Source organism: Danio aesculapii, chromosome 15, assembly GCF_903798145.1.
Source record: "Danio aesculapii chromosome 15, fDanAes4.1, whole genome shotgun sequence".
Taxonomy (NCBI): domain Eukaryota; kingdom Metazoa; phylum Chordata; class Actinopteri; order Cypriniformes; family Danionidae; genus Danio; species Danio aesculapii.
The window spans coordinates 10,962,000-10,987,501 of NC_079449.1; the positions used below are offsets into that span (position 1 = coordinate 10,962,000).

The following is a 25,502-nucleotide window of genomic DNA, read 5'->3' on the forward strand; positions in this document are numbered from 1 at the left end:
GAGGGATTATGAGATATTCTTTTTGCAGAATAGTGTCCATGTCACTACATGAGATTGGTGGAGGAAAAAGTTTCCTGACTTGCTCCTCCAAAAGACCCCAAAGAGGCTCAACAATGTTTAGTTCTGGAGGCTGTGCAGGCCATGCAACTTCACTTTCATGTTCATCAAACCTCTGTCACCAGACCTTGCTGTGTGTATTTGTGCATTCTCATCCTAAATCTGCCTTCAAGGTAGTCTTTGGCAGTGAAGTGCCAACCTAGAAAGTATTGGGCAAAGGAAATGCCATGATATTTCAGCCCAAACCGTCACTGATCTCCACACCATAAGTCTCCCAGATGCGAGAAAGACAGTGAAGGGGGACTTATCAGAGAACAGCAACAATTTGTCCTCCTTTTACCTCTGATATGTCACCCATAACGTTGCATAAGCCCCTAAATAATAATGTTACAAATTGGCATGAGATAGCAATGGGTAATACTTTCTCTTCCAATGGATCTCAACGTTGTCAATTTAACATCTGAGCAAAGCATCCACTGCTAATCTGAACATAATTTTAGAACTAATAATGAAGGAAACAAAATGAACAGTTCTGTCTGTAGTACTCTACCACATTCAGGAATCTACCAACTTTAACCATATAATACCAAAGCAAAGTAAACACAAAAAGAAAAGTATAAACAGCTATACTGCGGTTCTATTGCAGTATAGAACAAGGGATGGGGAGTTGACTCCAAGAGTCGATTCCTCGACTCTCAAAGGACCTAATGCCGGAATCGACTTCCAGGACAACATCAACCATTTTTCTGCTTGTCAAACAAATTCTTACAAGACAAGAGACAAAGAGAAAAAGAGCTGACAGATATAGTACTTTATAAGATGTTTATCTACATTTTGTAAATTATTGTCAATTTTAACACCAACTGAACTAATAGATAGTTTTTTTTTTTTTTCTTTAACCTTTTTGATTTAATTGAGAGGAACCTCACTGTGAACATCATGCTACCTAAAACTTTGAAGAAGGGACATGCAAACTGAAATAATATTTGGAATTTTATTGAGGCCACAATTGGTCAGCTGATGTTTTTTAATTTTTTTTTTCCAGCTTAGTGGTCATGAATTGTTGCTATCGGTAACATTTACTTGAACTAGTGCAATCGCAGATCCATATAGCAATTTGATGTAAAAAAAAAATCTGTACAGTAACTTGCTATGTGCATTCATGTAGGACAAACTAATGCAAAAATACAATAAAATTTTAAAATCTAAATGTTTTAATAATTTTGTTTTTAAATATTAACAATATATACAGCTGAAATCAGAATTATTAACCCCTTTGATAAAAAATAAATTAATAAATTAATTAATTAAAAAAAATCCCAAATTATGTTTAACCAAAGCAAGGAAAGTTTCACAGTATGTCTGATAATATTTTTTCCTCTGGAGAAAGTCTTATTTGTTTTATTTCGACTAGAATAAAAGCAGTTTTTAAAGCAATTTTAAGGTCAAATTGATTAGCCTCTTTAAGCTATTTTTTCGACAGAACAAACCATAGTTATGTAATAACTTGCCTAATTCCCCTAACCTGCCTTGTTAACCTAGTTAACCTAGTTAAGCCTTTAAATGTCACTTTAAGCTGTATAGAAGTGTCTTGAAAAATATCTAGCAAAATATATTTACTGTTATTCTCTCTTCTGGCTGCCATTATCACTAGCCTCACACAATTTTTTTTCTTTTTTGAAGTCTTTGTAACACCATCCTGGATTTTATTTATTATTATAGCAAATAGGATTGTAAAAAAAATGATTTGTTGTACCCTCCCATTCCACTACACTTTAGTTTACCCACTATGATGACTTCTGCTGCTGAGAAACCCGAAAATGTGAAAAAGGTCCAACAGACGCTCCAGCAGAAGGAATGTAAAAATGAATAAATTAATACACACACGTGTATAGTTAAGGGCAAAACTATTAGCCTTCCAGTGAAACATTTATTCTTCAAAAACATTTCATAATCGTGAGAGCTCTATGTGTGTGTTTCACCTGACCTCCCCTAGGCTCAACTCGATATCCTCCAATCTCTTGCACAGCAGTCCGGGTTTCTCCAGTGCTCATGCTGGTTGACTGCAGTCCAGGATGGTGTTGAACAGTTGAGCGTGTTCCTCTTGTAGCGTCTCCAAACCCTGCATCACCGATTTTGTGTTCAGCACAATATTATCCCGCGTCAGCTGCTCAAGAGCCTCGTCACGAGTATAAACCACGGTGGACATCACCCACTGAAACACAAAAACCTGTTCAGGAAAAAAAACACAAACCCATCAACATCATGCCTTCTTGCAGAGCTCACTATAAATGCCTTCAGTGAAACACACTTTTGTGATCAACTGAATAAAAACAAAAATGTAACAAGTTGAAACAAATGGAGGATGAGTAAACGATGACTCTATTTCATTTTGTGGTGAACTGTCCCCTTTAACAATTGTGTACTGTTCCAATTGACTAGCTTTTCGTTATGTTTCATTAGTTTTTTGCCCCAAAGACTTCGACTATAAACCACACTTTTTTGATTGCAACACCACAACAGCATTTATCCTGGAAAATCTAGCTCAGAGGAAATCTATCAAACAAGTTCAAATAATTCAACTTGAGCAAAAAATGCATTCAAAGGTGAAAATCATCCAGCGAGTTAACAAAGGAGTGACAATGCTGCTAGGCAATTGGTGTGAGCCCACAATTAGACAAGTCATCAATGCTAATGTGTAATTATGCGTCTCCACCGATGGTTGTAATAATAAATAGGTAATCCAGATGTACTGTGTAAGGCTGCAACATTATAAGGGGGGGGGGGGGGATCGAACATTGCTATATTTTGGTATTCTTTAAATCGAACTATGCTATATTTTGGTATTCTTTATAAATATTCACAAAAACAAAACTAAAATTTCACCAGAAGAACATGAATATCATCTATTTGAAAGAATTAATAATAAACTAAATGTGATGATTCTGTGAGTGCATCTGCATAAAATACAATAAACTATCTACAAGCATTGATCAATACAATTAAAAAGCATACAATTGAAATAATGGTTCATTGTTTCAGTATTGAGGTACAGTAAATCAATAATAAAAAATAATTCAATAAAATTAATCATTATCAAAGCTACAAAGAGTACAATTTCTTATGCTTAAATGCTTTTAAAATCATTATACAGTCAAATCACCTCAAAAACACATGGCAATGAAAAATGATCATCCACGGTTAACACTCCATATCCTGCGATGTGACTAAAGTGAATGATCATATTGCGATATTGATGCTGAAACACTATATTGTGCAGCACTAGAACCGCGCATTTTTAAAGAGTCTTGTTTCGGGTGTTTAGACAGAAACGATAACCGCGGTGGAAGCGATAACGCGATAAAATATCCAAAAACTGCAACAGGTATTCCAGAAAACAAGTTGAATCTGGCATACAAAAAAACTAAAGTATTACTTACAAATCTAATAAAAATGATTAAAAACACAACACCGCAGAGAAATGCCAGCACAGGCTTCCAGTATCAGTAGTTTCAGGTGCTGCACATCTTGTATCTTCACACCATAGACAATTGCCTTCAGATGACGCCAAAGATAAAAGTCTAAGGGGGTCAGGACCTTTGGGGCCATTCAACTGGCCCACGACGACAAATCTGCCTTTTTAGGAAACTGTTCGTCTAGGAATGCTCGGAACCTGACCACCCACAATGTGGTGGTGCACCATCTTGCTGGAAAAAACTATAACATGTCAGCTTCAGTGGCCTTGAGGTTTCCATTGATGAAGAATGACCCCACTATCTTTGTTGTCTATGGTGTGAATATACAAGCTGTGCAGCATCTGAAACTACTAATTTCTCCTGCGTTGTAGTGTGTGAAGAGTGGGAGAAGAGGGTTGCATTGACAATCCAACACAATGGACTGCACATTGAACACATTTTATAACTCTGAAAACTGAACTACATTGTTTCAATTTACTATGATCTTCTATGTGAAGCTGCTTTGAAAACAAACTACACTCTAAAAAAGCGGTACACAAATAAAGGTGAAATTAATTGAATAAGTGGTCAGAAACTTGTAAATAACACATGAAAGTATAAAGTTACGTTAAAACCAAGCACGCTATTGTTTTTTCTTGTGAAATTTTCCAATAAGTTTGATGTGTCAAATGACCCTCTTCCTGTTGAAAAAACAAAAGTTGGATCCAAAATGGCCGACTTCAAAATGGCCACCATGGTCACCATCCATCAAGTTTGCCCCCTCACATATACTAATGTGCCACAAACAGACATTAAGATCACCAACCATTTCTATTTTATTAAGGTGTATCCATATAAATGGCGCACCCTGTAATATCAATAAGTATGACTATCAAAGTACATCATTGTTTCACTGAATTAGATAGTGTTAATGGTGTTTTAAAAGTCATATGTGCATGCTAATTCTGATCGAATATTCAAAGTAGCACAGCAAACAATATAGAGACTGCTAAATAAATGAATGTGCAAGTATAAAACCAACATTACCTCTATACAGCAGCCTGGAAAAATCAGAGGAATTTGGGAAAGAAATCAATCAAGGTGACATCACCACAACATCAATTGGGGAAAAGTTTTATTTTCGCACAGTTAGACTTTATCTGTAATAATATAATTACTGAAAAGTATTGTTTGTAAACTCTAAATAGTGAAATTACAATACCATCCATTGACAATTAAAATACAACATTGTTTACAGTTCATTAATGCTGTGCTGAAGTAACAATTACAAATGATTTCAGACCCAATATTCAATATAGCGGTACAAAATGTGTGTCTAAACTCTTTTATGTTCTAAACTATAGTCTTTGGCAATAGTCATATATAGTGTCACCTGTCACAAGTTGTTCAAAATTGAATGAATGTGCAAATAAAACCAACTTTACCTCAATGCAACATCACTAATTCTACACAAACAAACAGGCCTCATCAACAACCACCCAAGAATAACACACACACACTGAATCTAGTTTATTCAAAATGCAGCACATCCTCGTATAATAAAAAATAAATAAATAAATGTTTAATTTAACATTCACTCTATCATCACTGCCTCGATGATGATGATTAAAAAGACAAAAAGTCTTAAACCAACTTTACCTCAATAAAACATCACTCATCCTCTATGTTGGTGTAAACGGCACTAAAAGTAATGCAAGTTACGTAATAGGCATGGGCCGGTATAAGATTCTGAAGGTATGAAAGCCTTAGATAGAAATATCACTGTTTCACAATATTCCAAAATATATTCTTTTAATTGTCTGGGTAAAAAAACAAAAAACTTTTTTACCCTTTGAAACCAAATATATTAATTTTTTGAAAGATTTGTAATATTTATATTGGAACAGTAACATGTTAGGCTAAATAATTCAAATGAATCCATTGACTTCTACTGTCTTCATTTGTTTCAAAAACCAGATTTCTTTTACAATTTAAAACGATATCTTTGGATTATTTTTTGCTGGAGTATACTGTTGTCCTTAAAAAAATTTTAATAAAAAATATTACACATCCCTTAGGAACAGTATTCCCGAAAATTTAGGCAGTTTTAAAAGACTTTTCCTTAAAAAAGGTTATCGTCCAATGCCATTGCGTAATAAGATTACTTTGCTAAAACGAGTGATGCAATACTTTCAAAAAAATACAGAAAGTAATATTTGACTTTTAGTTAAATTAATTTGAATTTTAGTTTAATTAATTAGCTGTTAAAAAAATTTATAGCCGAATTAAAATTAGTCACAATGATCATGCAGTCAGTGAGTGTGTTCATTATATAAACGTATCGAAGAAAAAGAAAATAGGATTGTTTTGATGAACAGGTGGATTTTTACTTAAAAGAAATATTATAAAAGCAAACACATTGATTTAAACATTCAATTACCTGTATATACGGCATGTAGAGCTCTGGGGTAAGGAAGTTCTCAAGATAACATTATCCTAAAATATTAATATTAAGGTGCAGATTATATAGTGCGCTGTTGATTGCAGAACTCCTCTAATAAAAAAGAAAGAAAAAACAAGTTCTGATCAAGCCTCAGCCAGGTAATTAAAAGTATCGCAAAACTATCTTAACGCATTACTTACTATAAAAAGTAACACATGTAGTTACTTTTTAGGGGAGTAACGCTAACACAATACTGTTATGCATTACTCTCAAAGGTAACTTTCCCCAATACTGGTCATCCTGCACAACAAACACAGGCCAGGCCCCAAAAATCTCAACACACACTAAATGTTTAATTCAACTTCACTCACTATCACAATCTGGAAAAAACAGCATCACAAAAACTCTTTAAAAGAGTCTGAACTAACTGTGTCCTGCATATTTAAGTTCCAACCTCAATTAAACACACCTGAACCAGCTAATCAAGCTCTTTCTAGGTACTGTATACTAGAAACTTTCAGGCAGGTGTGTTAAAGGAAGTTGGAACCAAACTGTGCAGGACACCAGCCCTCCAGGACCAAGTTTGGACAGCCCTGCATTACGCACAATTCAATTCAAATACAAAGTGTTCTCCATTCAAACCGGGCTGCAAGTTAGCATCACCGCTAAATTAATCAATAACAAAAACGAACATACCTTTTGAAAGCTGCTATACAGATGGGTTTCAAACTCCTAGTGTGACAACTTGTACATGTGTGTGTCCAGATTCAGTCCAAAAAGTGGTTTTGGAGGTAAATAATGTGAATCCTGTCGAGTGTTTGGAGCGTTTGTTTGTTTGTTTGTCGTTGTTAGCATAGAGGACAGCAAACTAGCGAACTGGCAAACTGAATGAACGTCTGATGCGTGTATTTATACTCTCAGATGACTAGCCTGCCCCCTCCTGCACGCTGACGTCACTACACCCGCCTTCCAGAACCAGAACACTCCCTTATAGGTTGTTTTCAATCACATGGTTCTGGTGAGAGGAAGCGGAAGCTACGTCACGGATTGAGACAACAACAAGCTGGAGTTCGCGGTATCTGTAACATTTCTTAAAAATAACAACTTTAAGTGAATAAACAGTCATCGCTTGATCTGATCTGTGCTTGTTGTGCAATCATGGATGATGACTCGGATGAGTCAATGATAAATGAAAGTATGGGCTTTACAGAAGTATTTTCCAAAAAGAAAAACTCTAAACGTAAGAAAGCCATGTATAAAGAACAGGAAGACTATGAGGATACGCATAATGTGGTAAATGGAAATAAAAAAAAGACTAAAACGAGTGAGAAAGATAATAAGAAAGATCAAACGCAAAATGAAATATCAGGATATAAAGTAATGATGACGTTTGACAAAGGTACAGGGAAACATCTACATCCAATTGGGCTGTCTAAGGCTATAGATAAGCTAATCGGAACAGTTAGTTTGGCAAGATGTCTGGGACAAGGAAGAGTGCTAATAATAGTTAAGGACATTGCACAAAGAAATAAATTACTTGGAATTAAAGAGATGAACGGAGAAAAAGTAAGTTCTAGAGAAATTGGAGTAGCCAAAATGAGAAGGGGGTAATTGCAGGTGTTCCAATACATATTTCCAACAAAGAGATTGAGGAAAATATAATAGGAGGGCAAAGTAATCAATGTGAGAAGATTGCTTAAAAATGTAAATGGGGATAGACAAGAAAGTATTAGCATTTTGCTGACATTTGAAGGTAAAATGCCTGAAAAGGTGAAAATGGGATACATCAGCTACACAGTTAGAGAATACATTCCAAAGCCCTTGAGATGTTACAAATGTCAGCGTATTGGTCATGTAGCAGCAGTATGTAGAGGAAAAATGAGATGTGTGAAGTGTGGGGAAGATCATGAATATGACAAATGTACAAATGATCTAAAATGTTGCATTGTGGGGGTCCACACAGTGCGGCATATGGAGGATGTGAATTTCAGATAAAAGCAAAAGAGGTACAGAAATTCAAGATAGAACACAAAGTTTCATATGCAGAAGCAGTCAAGAGCTGCCAGAAAAGGGAGATAAGACAGAGGAAGTAATGACAAATGAAAACAACTGGAAATGAATACTGAGACTGGGAACAGAAGGGAAAAATAATTGTAATCACAAATGTATAAAGGAAAATGACTTAATAATGACAAAAGAGAACTTTCTGGTATTCATTGTCAAAGTGATTAATGTAACAGCTGTAATGACAAGCAGGTCAGCTAAATTAAAACAATTCTAGATGCTGCAGCAGAGTTTTTAGGAATTACAGGAATTTCTGCCCATATGATTCATGACATTCTCACTCGATCAACAATAAATGATGCTTCTCAAGTTTCTGATTAGCTTAATGGTTATAAGTATTCTACAATGGAATGCAAGAAGTTTGATTGCGAATGGGCAAGAGTTTAAAAAATTTGTTTTAGAGTTAGAATATAAACCAAATGTAATATGTGTGCAGGAAACATGGCTTAAACCAAATATTCAGTTTGTTTTAAAAGGTTATAAATTGATACGGAAAGACAGGGAAGGGAGTCAAGGAGGAGGGGTAGCTACATTTATAAGTGATGAAATGACGTACAGAGTCTTGGGAGAGGTGGAGGGATTAGAGTGTGTGATGGTTGAGGTTTATTATTGTGAAAATTCACTGGGTAATATATAACTTTTATAATCCGTGTAAAAACATTTCAATCAATTCACTTGAAAAGGTTGAAAGAGGAAAGAAAGAACTTTGGTGTGGGGATTTTTAATGCTACACAATTGGTTATGGGGGAGTAAAAAAATAGATGATAATGGGGAAATAATAGAACAATATTGGAAGAAAGATCTTTAGTTTGCCTGAACACTGGAGAAGGCACTAGGTATAATATAATTGACAATACAGTATCATGTTTAGAACCTAACATTTATTTCAAATGAAATAGCTAATATCTGTGAATGGAAAGTATTAAGTGAGAGCACAATTGGAAGTGGATCATTTTCCAATAATATGTCAATTAAATGTAAGGAATTTTAATAGTGGTCAATATCTACAGAATTGCTGGAAATATGAGAAAGCAGATTGGGTAGCATTTGGGAAATACTGTGAAGAAAATTTAGTAAAAGTAAAAGAGGAAACAGTTGAAATATTATGCAAGTCATTGACAGATTTAATAATACAAATCAGCTAATTTATACATCCCTATAAGAACTGCAGGTGAAAAAAAGAGGAACATTCCATGGTGGACAGAAGAGTGTAGTAGCAAGGCAATTAAAGAAAGGAATAAGGCATTCAACAGCTTAGGAAAAACATGAACTTTGATAACATGCTGATTTACAAGAGAGCAAGAGCTAACGTAAGGAGACTGATAAAATCGCTAAGAGGGAGGGATGGAGAAAATTTTGCTCGACGATGGGGAAAGATACCACCATAGATCAAGTATGGAAAATGTTACAAACATATGAGTGGAAAAGGGAAAAAGAGAAAACAAATACCAGTGTTGATTGAGAAGGATGTAACTGCTATATCAGAAATGGAAAAGGCTAATATGCTAGGAAATGTTCTACAAAGATTATATAGTATAGAATTGGGGGACGAGTATGAAGAAAGTAGAAGGGAGTTTATGGAAATAAATCCAAATATTATGCATAATAAAATAAATGGAAAATAGTTGTATGGATGTAGATTTTACAGCTTCAGAATTGAAAAGAGCACTGGGGAAATGTGCAAATACTGCCCCAGGTGGAGGACAGGATAAGCTACATAATGATTAAACATCTTTCAGAAAAAGTTATTTTATTGATTCTTAAACTATACAACAGAATATGGAAAGAAGGAGTTATCCCAAAAATGTGGAAACAAGCAATAGTAATACCGATTCAAAAACCAATGAAAGATCCTACAAAACCGGAAAATTACAGACCAATAGCATTAACATCAAATTTAGGTAAATTAATGGAAAAAATGATAATGAATAGAATTAATTATGATGTGGAGAAAAAGGAAAAATATAGCAATATCAGTGTGGTTTTAGAAGAGGACGATCAACTATAGATGCATTAAGTAAAGTCACTAATGAAATAGAAAAGCAATTAACATGAAAGAGTTTATGGTAGTCGTGTACTTTGATATTGAAAAAGCATATGATACAGTTTGGCGAGAAGGATTGTTAGCTAAAGTTGATAAAATGAACATAGAAGGAAAATTATATAACTGGATAAAACAATTTCTGAATCATAGAACATTTATGGTTCAAGTGGGAAATGCTCATTCTTCATCTTTTAATGCAGAAAAACGGTATTCCTCAAGGCAGTACTATTAGTCCATTGCTTTTTAACATAATGATTAATGATATTTTCAAAGACTTAGGACCTGGGATAGGAAGTGCTCTTTACGCTGACGATGGAGCTATATGGAAGCGAGGGAAGAAACCTAAAGCAGGTACTTAAAAATATACAAGCTGCGATAGATAAGGTAGAAACGTGGAGTAATTTTTGGAGATTCAAAATATCGATCAGTAAGTCATGTTATATGATCTTTAGTAGGAAAAATAAGATATCAAGTGACATTAAATTATCAATATATGGAAAATCATTAGAGGAGGTTAAAGAATTTAAATATCTAGGGATTTGGCTGGATAGCAGGTACAATGGAAAAAGCATATTGAGGAAGTGGAAAAGAAGTGTAGGAAAACTTTAAATGCAATGAGGGCAATAGCAGGCAAAGAATGGGGAGCAGAGAGATCATTAATGCTCACAGTGTATCAGGCTTTAATAAGATCGGTACTTGATTATGGGTGTATGATATATGCGGCAGCATCAAAGACTATTTTAAAAAGACTTGATAGAATTCAATATAGAGCACTTCGAATGTGTATAGGAGCAGTAAAATCAACACCGGTTAATGCTTTAATTGTTGAAACAAATGAATTACCATTATATCTGCGTAGGGAGAAATTGGCGCTGGCGTATTGGTCATCTATTAAAAGCTATGCTGGAGAGAACCATTGTAAAAGAAACTTTAATGGATATGTTGGGAGTATACAAATAATAGAGGAAGAGGATTTGGATGGGATATACATAATATAGCAAAAAAAACACCAAGTATTTGATATAGTGGGTAATAAAAGCCCAGTATGGAGTGAAGTCCCCCTATGGATAATACCTGAAGTTGAAATTAATCTTGAGATCTTGGATAAAAGAAATGAGTGGGAGGAATCAGGTACACTCAAACAAAATGTATATAAGCATATAGTTGGAAAATTTTATGGAGTACACAAATGTATACTGATGGATCTAAAGACCCCAGACAAGGGTGTTACAGGAATAGGAGTGTGTGTTCCTGATTGGAGGTATTTATAAAAAAAAGAACAACATCAGAACTGTCAATATATTCTGTTGAAATGGTTGCTATCATTGTGGGACTATGTGGGTAGAAGAAGTGACACCAGACAGAGTTGTGATTTGCTCAGACTCTGCTTCAGTATTAAAATCATTAGCCAGTCATCAGTCATCTAGAGAAGATTTAATGAATGAAGTCTTTACATTAATATGGAGAATCCAAAGGAAAGGAATTCTAGTTGGGTTTTGTTGGATTCCAGCACATATAGGGGTGGTGGGAAATGAAATAAGTGATGAATTAGCTAAAAATGCGACTAAAAGAAAAGAAATCGATATAAATGTTCCATTAAGTAAAGGAGAAATTAAAAGTATTATTAAGAAAATGTGACAATACATTGGCAAGAAGTATGGAATACAGATTTGAAGGGAAGAGGTCTATATAAAATCAAAAAGAATGTAGACACTAAAATGATTATTCATGGAAGGAATAGGAAGGAGGAGGGCATAATTACCAGACTGAGACTGGGGCACACCGGATTGAATGATTCATTGTTTTTTAATTGGTATACATGAGAATGGATTATGTGACTCTTGTGACGTTAAAGAAACAATTGAGCATGTAATATATGAATGTTAAAATATAGAGAAGAAAGAAAGGAACTAATTGAATATCTTAAGGAGAAAGGAAGGAAGATAAAGATATAGGATACCTATTGGGGTATGAGTTTAATTATGATCGTATAGGATATAGGACTCTAATAAATTTTTTATATAATACAGGATTAGATAAAAGGATATAATAAAATAATATAACTAATAATAATATAACTAAAATATAACTCATGTAAGTAAATAAAATAAGTGCTCTGTTACAAGTCTAGAGATTAAGGAGTTCAGTGTGCAGGGGGGGAGGAGCTGAACACGCAGCGTCAAACCGGCGCTGGACTCTGAGGTCTGTGGGATTGGGGCAGAGCAATCACAGAATCTGGTTGCACAACTAGCACAGTAGGTGGCGATATGCACAAAGAATGCAATTCGCCAAAAAACGAAGAAGAAGAAGAAGAAGAATGGTTCTGGTGAGGCACAAAATTAAGATGGAGGCAGGAAGAAGTGAAAACTGAAGAAAATAAGAGTCCTGTTTCAGGTAGGTTCTGTTACTGTGCCTTATGTAAGTCATATTAGAATGATTTTGTGAATTATATTTCCTAGAAGAAAGTTTGGTTACACCACAATTTTTTATAACAAAACAAAATAAGAGAAGTTACCTTTAAACAGATTCATATATGCTATCCAGACAAGTGTAATCTTAAAAGGTTAATAATGATATTAACACCAACTGCTCTTTTTGCTTAGTGGATTCTGAAACTTCTGTTCACTTATTTTGTAATTGCCCTCATTTAATGACATTTTGGTGTGATGTTCTTGATTTTATAAAAGATTATGTGAAGGCAGATTTTGAGTTTACATATAAAATTTGCTATCTTTGGTTTCCATGAATGTGAAAAGGAAAATAATACTTTTATAAACCTTTTTTTTGTTGGCCAAATTTCATTTTCACAAGAGCAAGTTTTGTAAGTGTAAACCTTTTTCTAAATTTAAAATCGAAATGAAAATGTATTTTGAGTCTATTGAGGGATCAACAAACTTAAAAGCAATAATAACAAGGACTTTGATGAAGGACTTGGCACTTATCTTGGATTAAATGAAAAGCCCTGGATTGTTGTTGTTTGATTGATGACATTTGTTGTTAATGTTTATCAAGCATTCAATAAAAAATAAAAAAAGAAGTAAAACAACTGAATGGGAGACAAAGAGGAAAGTCCGTATTTTTGCATTTGATACCATATTTCAAAGGAGATATAAATAGAAAAAAACCCACATATGTTGGGGCATGATCCTTAAATCATGAAGAGGGCCGAGTTTTCTACTGAACTAAAATATATTTGCCTGTCATCGAGGAGATAGATACTGTATAAGCTATTACATTAAAAAATAAATACTATGGTGTTTGGAAGCATACTATAGATAATTACTTGAATTAAACTGTTGCTGTGGTACCACAAAACTGTAGCAATAAATAAAATATTCAATAGGCTTCAGTTCTCTATGCTATATTTATACACCATCACAATGCACCACAGTTTACACTAACATTATAGTATTTATTACAGTTTATCAGTTTACTATGCAACAATATTCTGTAGCAATCATTAACAAAGAGTTGTACACATTATACACTTAACTATGTGGTTCAAAACATGTTTTTATATAAATTACTATATTTTTTCCCCCATGCGGATATCTACCAGACATCACAAAATAACAATGACAGCATTCAAAAGCATGGACACATATTCTACATTATTATTTATTTATTTTTGTAAGGGGTAAACAGTGCTCATACAAAAATAACCGTCTAGTTTTGTCACAAGGGTTGCATTTCTTTTATGTTTGGTCAATGAACTTGATCAAATAAAGTTTGTACACATGGAATGCATTGAATGAATGTTGATTATGCTGCCTTTTCTTCCGTTTTCAGCCAGTTTCTTGACCTTTCGACTCTTTATGAGGCAAAACTTTTGGTAGTCTATAAACGATTTTCGGCATTTCTTATACTGGCCAATTTAAATAATTATAAACAACATAAAAACAGAAACATTTCGATTGCTATGTAGAAGAATCACTTTGTGTGTGTGTGTGTATAGTATTTTTTTTATTATGTTTTAAACAACAGATACATGACAATAAAGCAAACAAAATGTCAGGGTGATAGAAGGTAAATAATAATAACAGCACAGATATATATATATATATATATATATATATATATATATATATATATATATATATATATATATATATATATATATATATATATATATATATAAAACACAAAAAACAAGAGTATAAATAAATAAATAAAATTCTTACAATCACAAACAAGCAGGACCTTTACATTAATCAAACATTTTTAAACTGGAGCACAAATGGACAGTTTTAATTGCCTTTCTTTTAGCACTATGCTGAATAGTACAAAAGTATTTTTCAGTTTCTTATAAAACAAAGCATAAGACATAAAATATGTCTATTTTTAGAGCACAGAGTAACATTTGCAATAATATACATACAGTTTAACAGTCAGGAAAGGATCGTAACATATTCATTGTAGAAGGGACATTGGGAAATAAAAATTTTACCTTGGAAAAAAAAAAAAAAAAAAAACTTTTTTCCGATATCTTTGGTGTGGAAAGATGCACATCCTTCAAATTTCTCACAATAAAAGTGAATGAATATGCACAAGCAGAGCAAAAATTACTACAATTTTGTTCAGTGGACGCAAGTTATTTAAGGTGTTTCAACTGCACCCATGTCTCAAATTTGTAATGGATGTTTTAATTTTCTGTCTCCAAGATTGCAATGCAATTTTCACTATTACCCCTAGTGTTAACCTTTATCTTTTAGTTCTTAAAATGTTGAACAACCATCCTTGATATGTCAATCCTACAAATGTAAGCCTCTTTGCAATAACACATTTATTAAATTCAGCTTTTTTTTTTCTTTTTTTTTTTTTACATTTTAACATCTTAAATAAACAAAAATATAAAGATGCTGAGCACATTTGATTGAATTAGATTTATTGAAAGTTGAAAAGCACGGCAGCCTATCCGAATATCATCACTCATCATCACTAAATGATCGATCAGTGGTTATCAGTTGAGAGATATGGGCCAGTAGGGGCCTTCTGCACTTACTGGTACACTCAGAAAGCTGTTATCATCCATCCACATGGTTAATCAGCTATAGATCACATATGGCTGTGGCCAGAAGTTAACAAGAACTATTTATATTATTTATCAAATTTCTAATGAATTGTATTTTATTAACGTCTACCCCTACTCCAACCCTGAACCCAACCATTACAGTAATGTAAAAACAGATCTGGAGTCTTCTCTATTAGTATAGCTGATTAACCACGAGAATTATTTGTATTATTTATTAAATTTCGTATTAATTGTATTTTATTAACATCTACCCCAACCCTAAACCCAACCATCACATTAATACAAAACACATCTGGAGTCTTCTCTATTAGTATACAGTAGCTGATTAACCATGTGGATGGATGATAACAGCCTTCTGAGCCTACCTGGCCTATATCTTTCAGTTGATAACCACTGATAACACACATTCAATCGAGTGATAACATTCGAAGCAGGTGCACCGTACAGAAAAAACAGTGTTAACAAAATCAATGTGAGTATTAAGCATCTTGACTTACTGAAAAGTACATCTCAACTCGAACAGTGCATCTTCTCGGATGTATGTGTATTGAGTTTTAAAAAAAATGTGTTGAATCCTCTTTTTTGCATTATTATAAGACGTTTCCATACATGCCAAGATCATCGACATTGGTGTATTCAGCCTCATAATCATGGCCCTAAATATTTCAGAATAAATTGAAATATTAGGACATATTTCAAGACTGCATTTGAAAGCACAGAATCTAAATGTATTTCCCACAATTTATTTATTATAGAAATAAGTAATATACTCACTGAGATTGGTCTTTGCTCACTGTGATGGATGGTTTAAAAAACAAAACAAATATATACATTCATCATGGCAGCAGTTTTTGAAGTGGTGTGTTAAATTACACTGTGTCAATATAGACTCAATATGACAAATGTCTCAAATGCACTGTACCTCTTTGGTGATGGCATACGAGGTTTGGAGAAAGGCATGTTTTCTGATGCTGAGCATACATTCATTCTGTGTAAAAAAAAAAAATAATAATAATTTAGGCAGTGGCAAATATGATAAGAGAGCAAATATTGCCTCTGAACGTGTAACGTCAACCAAAGTAATACATTTGTTTGAGTTACATGACCATAGTGTCACTAGATTGAAGCAAAAGAACAACAATAAACACAGTTAAAGGGCACCTATGGTGAAAAATCTACTTTTCAAGCTGTTTGACAGACGTGTGTAGGTACAGTATAGCGTATATACCTTCATATTGGGGTTATATAAACATACCCAGTCCTTTTTTCTTTTCAATTTACCAACATAAAAACGGTGGACCAATTGGAGCGTTTTTGAGACCGACCATAACTTGACGTAAGAGAGCAGTCCCCCCGCCCTCAAATATTGATTGACAGGCGTGCATTACCATATCCTCATTTATTTTATTGTTTCACATCCGCCATTTTCAGCGTGTGAGTCAAAGCGATGTCACAAAAGAAACACCCTTGCTCTATTTTTGGATGTAAGGCTTATTGGGCTCGTCTTCCTGCGAATGAGCAACAGAGATTTTACATTTAGCGGCCATTTGCGCTAAACACGCAGTAAATGCAACGTATCAAGATTCGGGCCATTAAAAACAGCGGATCCACTGAGTCTTTCTGCACTCTCTGAAAACACTCGACTGGCGGATCAACATTCACCACATGATCGCTCTCATCAGCGCCGTTTTTAACTTTAGGTGGGTTTGCAAACCTGTGTACTTTTCATTGTGTCTTCCTTAAACTTCAGCTGTTTGCATTTCCTGCGGTCACAGAAGCTCACTGTCATCTCAACTAGGTGCAGCTGGAAAGTGTGAGAGCATTGCCGTGCACGTCCCTCCATTGGAAATAATGAACTTGAATTAGTTATAGCCTGAGTCAAAGTTAATCCAGTGTGCATGGTTATTAGTCTCGATGTACACGCTCGGAACTTTAAACTAGCACATAGTTGGCATAACTTTGCTTAGTTGCCGCAGTTGAGTTTCATGCAGAAACACGATGTTGAGAAGCCTTTATGATTAATTAACCATGACAAATTAAAGCACTGTTAATATATACCGGTTAATCATTGCATTCCTATACAGATGACGCATGCATCGTTACATAGCGGCTGTAAAGTTATACAAAGACAAAAATGACTTTGTAACTACCACTCTGACACATTAGGAATATTGATTCCTCAACAGTAGCCTCTGCTTGGTCTGTGTCCAAGTCCAGGTCGCACATATACGACTAAATGCTGGTCCTCTCACTCATGTTGCTTCTCTCTGCCTGTCTGTTGCCATACACAAAGCGGGGGAACGAGAAGTCGAAACTCATTTTTATGTGAAGCAACACACCCCTAAAACAATGACCTGTGTGACCTGTAGTGTATTCTGTCCTGCCCAAGGTGTGCGACCATTTGTCGAGAAGGCCATCACTCATCATAATGACGCCACTCCGCGCACTAATCAATTTACTGTTAAGACAAGCTTTTGTAGAATAATTTACCCGATTATTAGGAAGTTGAACAATCTTTATGAGAATTGGATGATCAGATAACGCTAAGCTTTTGTTTTGCTACTTGCTAACAGTGTGTACTTTATGAGAATAGACTTTTGTGTTAGTTTATGGAGGAGTTGTTACACCTTGCAATTATGTTTTGAATAGTTAAGAAAACGTCGCATATGCTGAAAATGACAATTTTGTTTCTACATTTTTCTTTGGTTAGTTAGTTTAGTGGGTTGGGATTTAGTTAGATTGTTTTGGAAACACTAATGTTTTTTTTTATTTTGTCATTTAAATTACATTCTAAAATCATATATTCATTGTTTAATATCATTGTTTAATAAATTGTTGTTTTGGTTTCACATATCTGTCTGTTATTTTCACCCAGCACCAGTAGAAATGTACTTAATGTTACGTCTTCATCCAGTGTAACAACAAACACATAATATGACAATAATGTCAGATACTTAGTTTATTTTTGCACCACTAATTACTGGCTGTAGAACTGATTCAGTGACACTGTGAAATACACTAAATTCTTCGAGCACGTTTACATGCACACCAATACACAAATAACTCAGATCAAATAAATCAGCTTACATGCAAACCAACAACCTGGCAATGCAAGTAAACCACACTTGTCACAGCGAAAAATTGTCACAGCATTGAAAAATCCCCACCATTAAAGTTACTGTACAGTCTACATTGAACAAAGAGTTTAACTACTGGAGATGAGACTTTTGTGCAAATTTGCGCTGTAACAAACAGTGATAAAAATATTAATTGGATTTATTAATTTTTTTTAAGGTAAGGGATTGCAAACAATTTATTTGGCTGAATTTAAACAACTAAATTGAACATAACTAAATTGAATTCAGCTCATATAAATGGTTTGCAACAATTTTGCATATATATATATATATATATATATATATATTTTATTTTTTATTTTTTTTTTTTTCAGTCTAGCTACCCTACTGAAAAAAACAGCCTTGGCTGGTTGGCTGGTTTTAGCTGGTCGACCAGCCTGGTTTTAGAGGGGTTTTTGGCCATTTCCAGACTGGTTTTCCAACCATTTCCAGCCTGGTCTTAGCTGGTCAGGCTGGAAAATGACCAGCTAAAACCAGCTTGACCAGCCTAGACCAGCTATGTCCAACTTAAACCAGGCTGGTCAAGCTGGTTTTAGCTGGATTTAGCTGGTCATTTTCCAGCCTGACCAGCTAAGATCAGACTGGTTTTTTCTAAAAACCAGGCTGGTCAACCAGCTAAAACCAGCCAACCAGCCTAGGCTGGTTTTAGCTGGATTTTTCAGCAGGGTAGAAATTATTCAAACTTATATCTACAGTATTAATTGATGTACTTGCCTGATATCACTCCTGTTTGCCTGGTTATTCCAAGCTGCTCTTCCTTCAGATCTCGTAAATCGCCTAGGGAAGAAATTTGAAGGTTACTCTCACAAAAAATACAAAGATACAAAGTAGAACTCTGTTATAAAAGCTCAAACCTTGAAAATCTGTTCCAGCGGGATCTCCTACATCCCAGAATAAGATGTTTTAGACATGTTAAACTGTATCCTATGACATGAATCAATAGGCTTTTTGACAAGATTAAAGCATTAGTTCACCCCAAAATGAAAATTCTGTTTCATAATTACTCACACTCACGTCATTTCAATCCTCTGAGACATTCGTTCATCATCAGAACACAAATTAAATTATTTAAGATAAAATCTGAGAGCTCTCTCATCTTTAATAGACAACAATGTTCACGATACATTCAAAGTCTAGAACATGACCCAAATCACTGTCAAAAACATTCCATGTGACATCAGTGGTTAAACTGAAATCATACCAAGCTCCATGAACAATTTTGTAAAATTTACTTTATTCACCTATGTCTCCTGCATCAGATTAGGGGCCATGTTAACTATGTCAATATGACGATTGTGTGTTGCACTAGCAATACTAATTGCAAAATGATGTACAGGTTATAATAATCACACACCCTAACAACCTGATGTGGGGTATAGGCATATTTACAGTTTTGTTGGCACTCTGGGAGCTTTGTAAGATTACAAGTGAACCACTGAAGTCACATGAATGTTTTTGGTTCCTTTTCTAGACATTGAACATCTTGTGATCATTGCTGCCAATGGAGGATTATGGTGAGTGATTAATGACAGAATAAAATTTGTGGGTTTACTAGTCCTTTAATAAGAATACAATTCAAGAATTGAATATGTTATTCATACAGTACCTCTCTTCAGGTTGTGTAGGCGACTCTTGCGCACCAATAAGAGGTTGTCTACAATTAATAATGACAATATGAGATGCTATAAATTTTCATTAAAGAAGAAATACTCAATTTCTGAAGAAGAAATTACCAAACACAAAAAGACTTACTGCTGCTGCCTCTTGTATATGATGAATCCAACAATTATGCAAGCAAGGAGGAACACAACAAGTAATGGAGCGAGTATGTAAACCCCAACATTCTTCAGGTCAGAGTGCGCTGGGTCTTGCTTATTAAGTAAATTTGCTAAAGCAATAAGACATAATATTAATGTGCACTTAAAATATCATTATATTCCAAAAGTCCAGTGATTACTAATATATTTGTCCATACACGCATGGATCACTTACTCTGTGCATTTTTGTCCTTCATAGTTGCCATTGTTATGCCACCATAATAGGTTACTGAACACTCAGTAGTTGAGCTTTCTGCTTTTGCCACACCTGTACGTGTCAGAGAGATTTTCCACAGGCCGCCTTCAATGTGCTCATTGTCTATTTGGTCAGATCCTTCAACACCGTTCAGAATAAGGTTTGGTTTGCGGTATGGACATGTGTGGAAAGCTGAACATACTACTGTGATAGTTTCACCCGGTCTTTCCCCTCCATAAATATTAATGCTGGGTGGCTGTGGACGTGCTACAAATAGCAAAACATGTCACAAATTAGGTAAACACAGTAGTAGCATAACTAGATATTTATTTATTTTAATGTCATAACAGCAACACTGGCTATATACATGGCAAAACCTATACTAAATATACAATATACACTCACTGGCTACTTTATTAGCTACACCGTACTAGTATGAGGTTGGACCCCTTCAGAACTGCCTCAATCCTTCGTTTAGATTCAACAAGATACTGGAAGTATTCCTCTGAGATTTTAGTTCATATTGACATGATAGCATCACGTAGTTGCTGCAGATTTGTCGGCTGCACATCCATGATGCGAATTTCCAAATCCACCACATCCCAAAGGCGCTCTATTGGATTGAGTCCTGGTAACTGTGGAGGCCATTGGAGTACAGTGAACTCGATGTCAGGTTCAAGAAACCAGTCTGAGATGATGTGCTTTATGACATGGCGTGTTATCCTGCTGAAAGTAGCCATCTGAAGAGGGGTACATCGTGGTTATACAGGGATGGACATGGTCAGTGTAGTGTTCTCATGCAGTGTGTTGTAACTGACTAAACACCAAGTTAAATCATAGCCAATGAAGACAGAGTCGTAGTAAGGTTGATCGTTTACTGTCACTCTTCTTACTAGTATTTGTGGTAAAAACTGCAATAAAATAATACAACAGTTCTCAGAAATTGTGTTTAGACTGTTATTTGCACTTAAGTTACCATAACATAAACAGACTACAGTTCTCCTTAAGGCAGAGATTACAATAGAAAACAAACTTATAAAACTTTGTATTTTTAACAAAATAATCACTGACATAATGTCTTTATCATGTCTAATGATCAAAACATAAACTTACGGCATTGACTCTATGATGATTTTAAGCGGATGCTTTAGATTGTCCGAGAGAGCACATGTCTAACATGGCTTTCACACAGAGCCAGGAACACTAACAGGAAGTGACTAAACATGAAGTATCTCATAACATAAAATAAAAGTATTCCCTTTTACAAACAAAATAGATTAATTAATCAATAATTATAGAGTTTCACAGTTTAAAGAAAGTAATATGCATAACATTTTTTAAAGAAGATATATTAAAGTGAAACTTTAAAAAGGGCAACACAGTCAGCATCAATACTCAGGTAGGCTGTGGTGTTGACACGATGCTCAATTGATACTAATGGGTCCAAAGTGTATCAATAAAATATCCCCCACACCATTACACCACCACCACCAGCCTGAACTATTGATACAAGAAGGGATGCGCCGATCCCAATACGTGGTTTGTTGGCTGATCGCATTTGAAAGTGAAGAGCGGGGGGTGGGGGGGTTGGATAGTTGTAGTGTAGTGTAAGAGCGGGCTCTTAATAATGTCTCTGGGGGCCCCCTAAATGTATGGGCCCTTAGAATCCTCCTTGATCAATCCACACTTGATCCAGTATGGCCATTCTCCTATGACCTCTGGCATCAACAAGGCATTTGCGCCTACATAACTGCCGCTCACTGAATATTTTCTCTTTTTCAGACCATTCTCTGTAAACCCCAGAGATGGTTGTGCGTGAAAATCCCAGTGGATCAGCAGTTTCTGAAATACTCAGACCAGCCCGTCTGGCACCAACAACCATGCCACATTCAAAGTCTCTTAAATCACCTTTCTTCCTCATTCTGATGCTCGGTTTGAACTGCGGCAGGTTTTCTTAATCATGTCTACATGCCTAAATGCATTGAGTTGCTGCCATGTAATTGGCTGATTAGAAATTTGCGCTACGAGCAGTTTATTAGGTATACCTAATAAAGTGGCCAATGAGTGTTTTAACATATCATATTTTTTTCTTAATGAACACTTATTATACAAAAAAACATACAAATAACAACACTGAAAAGAGTCATACACTATCTTTTAGTTTGATTAATGATAGCTATTCTAAAATTCCTCCAGAAGACACATTTTAAACATTTTCCTTAAAATATTTGCTGAATAGAAACTAATATCTAATGTCATTTAAAATTATGCATTCTAATAAAATATATTTTATCGTCAAAAAATTCTTACGCAAATTACATATAGATTTTTTTTTTCAAATAAATCTCTTTCAATAAATATGAGTGTAGCATAACTAGATAAGAAGTGCGGCAAATTTGAAGAACTATGTGCTTTAAGACTTACCATCCACTAGAATTGTAGAGGTGATGTCATAAAATTTGTAAGTGCGCCATCCAACATTTTCAGGGTCGATCCATGTGTATAATTTCTCTCCATGGTGGGACTGTTCCAGGTTTCTTATCAGCAGACTGCAATCCCAACTCGAGTTTCCATATAAATCAGTTTTTCCTCTAAACTTCTTAATTACTTCATTTGCATTCCAAGGATCATAGACTAAAGGATAACCTTCAGAGACCCACTGATACCACACAACTCTGCGTGGGTTTTTGGGTGGGTATAATGTGTAGCTGAAAGAACATGGAATCACCAGGCAGGAGCCTTGGAGACCACGAATGTCTTTTGGCATTCTCACTTCCCATCCAAAAGCAGCTGTAGAACAAAACATTAGACAACATTAATGGTTTAGCATTACAAGTTATATTTTTATCATCATTACTACTAATACTACTACTAATATTGTCAGTATTTATGTTAGTATTGGTATCTGTGTAAGATTTTTTTAACTGTTACTTATTTCTGCTGTGCTTTTATACACATATTGTTTCTTATGTTAGGAATAACTGACATAATTGAATGCATGAACTTCACACTGTATAATTCAATGGACAGGAGTCAATTATTCTGCTTCTAAAGTGATCAGAGATAAAGACATTGTTCAGATGTTGTATTTCAAGACATTTGTCAGGTTTTCATCCTCAAACAGTTTTTGTGTATAGTTAAACATCTCATCTGTTGCTTCTTTTGATTTGATTTTTAAACATGAATCTGTAAAGTAACTGAAATCATAGTGATATAGTATGTCAGAAAAGTTATTAGAAAAATAATGCACACCATTAGTGGCGATTAAGTCACAAATTGAAGTAGAGACTATTAATAACATGTATTAAAAATAACATATTCTACATTCCTAATCCTACCTAAATAGCTAAACTTAACTAATGCAATGCTAACTATTGATAAGCAGCAAATAAGGTGTTTCTTGAGGCAAAATTACTGTTAAAATGGCTGGTCTAAAGGAAGAACTGAAACTTATAATTAAGTGACCAACTTAATGAATAAATGAACAGAAAAAAAGAAGTTGAGGAAAATAAACTCTGTACCTTGGAAAAGTAAATGAAGTAACAAAAGTCCTGTCATACTAGCAAGTCAAAATGATTGCAGTTTTACTCCAATCCGCTGAAATGTTGATAGCAGGCAATATTGTGACTAGTGCAGGAGGGAAATGCCAGTCTAGGCATCTTCACCAGTCTGAAGGGAAGTTAATTTTAGTTGTCTTCAGCTGTGCCATGTAACAATTAGAAACTGCCAAACTCAGAAGTGAGAGTTTCTTTTGTTTAAATTTATCATTTTGCTTCCTCTTTCCTCTTCTATCATTCTTCATTCCCTGCTCAAACACAATGATTGGGGAACAATCTAGAATTAAGCACAAACTATGGAGTTCATTTAATGAAATGAAAGCTTAAACCCTAAAGTATCAACATGTCTACAATTCTCTGTGTTGCTTTATGTAAATTATGAAAGTCCTTAACTCAAAAACAATCAGTGAAATCAGTGTTTTTAAAACTGGATACAATGAGTTACCTTAATATACTGTTATAATTCATTTTCCGAATAAAATAATTTTTTTTAAAGATATTTATCTGCTTGTCCACTGTAAAACTTAAAAAGTTAAGGTAACTCAAATCATTTGAGGAAACCGATTGCAACAAACTATTTAAGTTCAAAAACTAATTATAATGAGTACTGTGAACTTAATCCTTTTGAGAAAATGAAGGAATTTGAGCACAGTAAAAAGCGATATATGAAGAAAACTCAAACCGACAGAGTACTGTAAAACCCAATAAGTTAAGGCAACTCAAACCGTTTGAGGAAACCGATTGCTACAAACCATTTGAGTTAAAAAAAAACTAGTCTATATGAGTACTGTCAACTTACTCCATTCAAGTTAAAGTAATGAGGTATTAAATTAACTCATTACCTTCAACACTGAGTTCAAAACTCTTTTCAAATGAGTAGAATTAACTTTCAGTACATTTTAAATTCACCACACTTCTTTAGTTTCATAAAGTTGACTGTTGGGTCTTACAGTGTAGCTGTCTAATAGTGTTGGAATGCCAACCAAGAGAGAAAAGTAATTAAACATTAATATAAACTAGACTCAGAAGCAGACTTTTATTAGCTTATATTAGATTCTAAAGATAAAATTCTAGTGGTTACCCTAAATAAGCCAACTCCAGCTGGTCCAAAGTGCAGAAGTTTTTGAAGAGAAGATAAAATAATAATAATAATTATTATTATTTTCACCAGTTAGCAGTCTGGCTGCTGTGTTTTTGGACCATCTGCTATTGTGCCAATGAAAATTCCAGAAGACAGAGGTTTAAAAATGATAAGTGTTATTAGGTTGCACATATTTTTATACATTGTACATAACAGATCTGAAAGTGTTTTTAGCATGTAGTAGTTGCGTGTTTAAGCATGTCATGTGTTTCAAGGCCCGAGTAGGGCAAAGTAGGTTACTAAAGGGATGTAATATAAATATTAAGGAGCATGTCTTATGAGTGGCCACTGGCCAAAAAAACAACAACAAACAAACGAATCTGCAAAGGAAATAAACTGAATTACCTATAATTTTTAAAAAGAAAAATACAGGAAGCTTACCTCACTCCCAAAGTCGAATTATTAACACAGTAGTGGCCTGCCAACCATTGAATTTTTTTTCAATTCCAAACTTTACTACTGGAACTAATTCACCCAAACTGACTGATCAAAACAGAATTATTCAATGGTAACATATAGTTAGTACATATTCCTGGGACGACTTGATTAAAAGGAAAAT

General features: G+C 34.5%; 1 protein-coding gene and 2 long non-coding RNA genes across 3 annotated transcripts; all 3 read right to left on the minus strand.

The window, feature by feature from the left end:
* Positions 1 to 15,255: 15,255 nt before the first annotated feature.
* Positions 15,256 to 16,086, minus strand: LOC130242436 (uncharacterized). Its single transcript, XR_008838976.1, has 3 exons — positions 16,018 to 16,086; positions 15,870 to 15,888; positions 15,256 to 15,751 (listed from the first exon to the last, which is right to left on the minus strand). It is a non-coding gene; the product is annotated as an uncharacterized LOC130242436 (long non-coding RNA).
* Positions 16,087 to 18,946: 2,860 nt separating this feature from the next.
* On the minus strand, positions 18,947 to 20,114 carry LOC130241339 (uncharacterized). Its single transcript, XR_008838857.1, has 4 exons — positions 19,985 to 20,114; positions 19,839 to 19,886; positions 19,087 to 19,113; positions 18,947 to 19,009 (listed from the first exon to the last, which is right to left on the minus strand). It is a non-coding gene; the product is annotated as an uncharacterized LOC130241339 (long non-coding RNA).
* Positions 20,115 to 20,216: 102 nt separating this feature from the next.
* On the minus strand, positions 20,217 to 23,893 carry si:ch73-380l3.3 (sialoadhesin). Its single transcript, XM_056474082.1, has 3 exons — positions 23,767 to 23,893; positions 22,670 to 23,035; positions 20,217 to 20,512 (listed from the first exon to the last, which is right to left on the minus strand). The coding sequence occupies exons 1-3, from the start codon at positions 23,801 to 23,803 to the stop codon at positions 20,217 to 20,219; spliced, it is 699 nt and encodes a 232-aa protein (XP_056330057.1). The 5' UTR covers positions 23,804 to 23,893.
* Between the last annotated feature and the right edge of the window lie 1,609 nt (positions 23,894 to 25,502).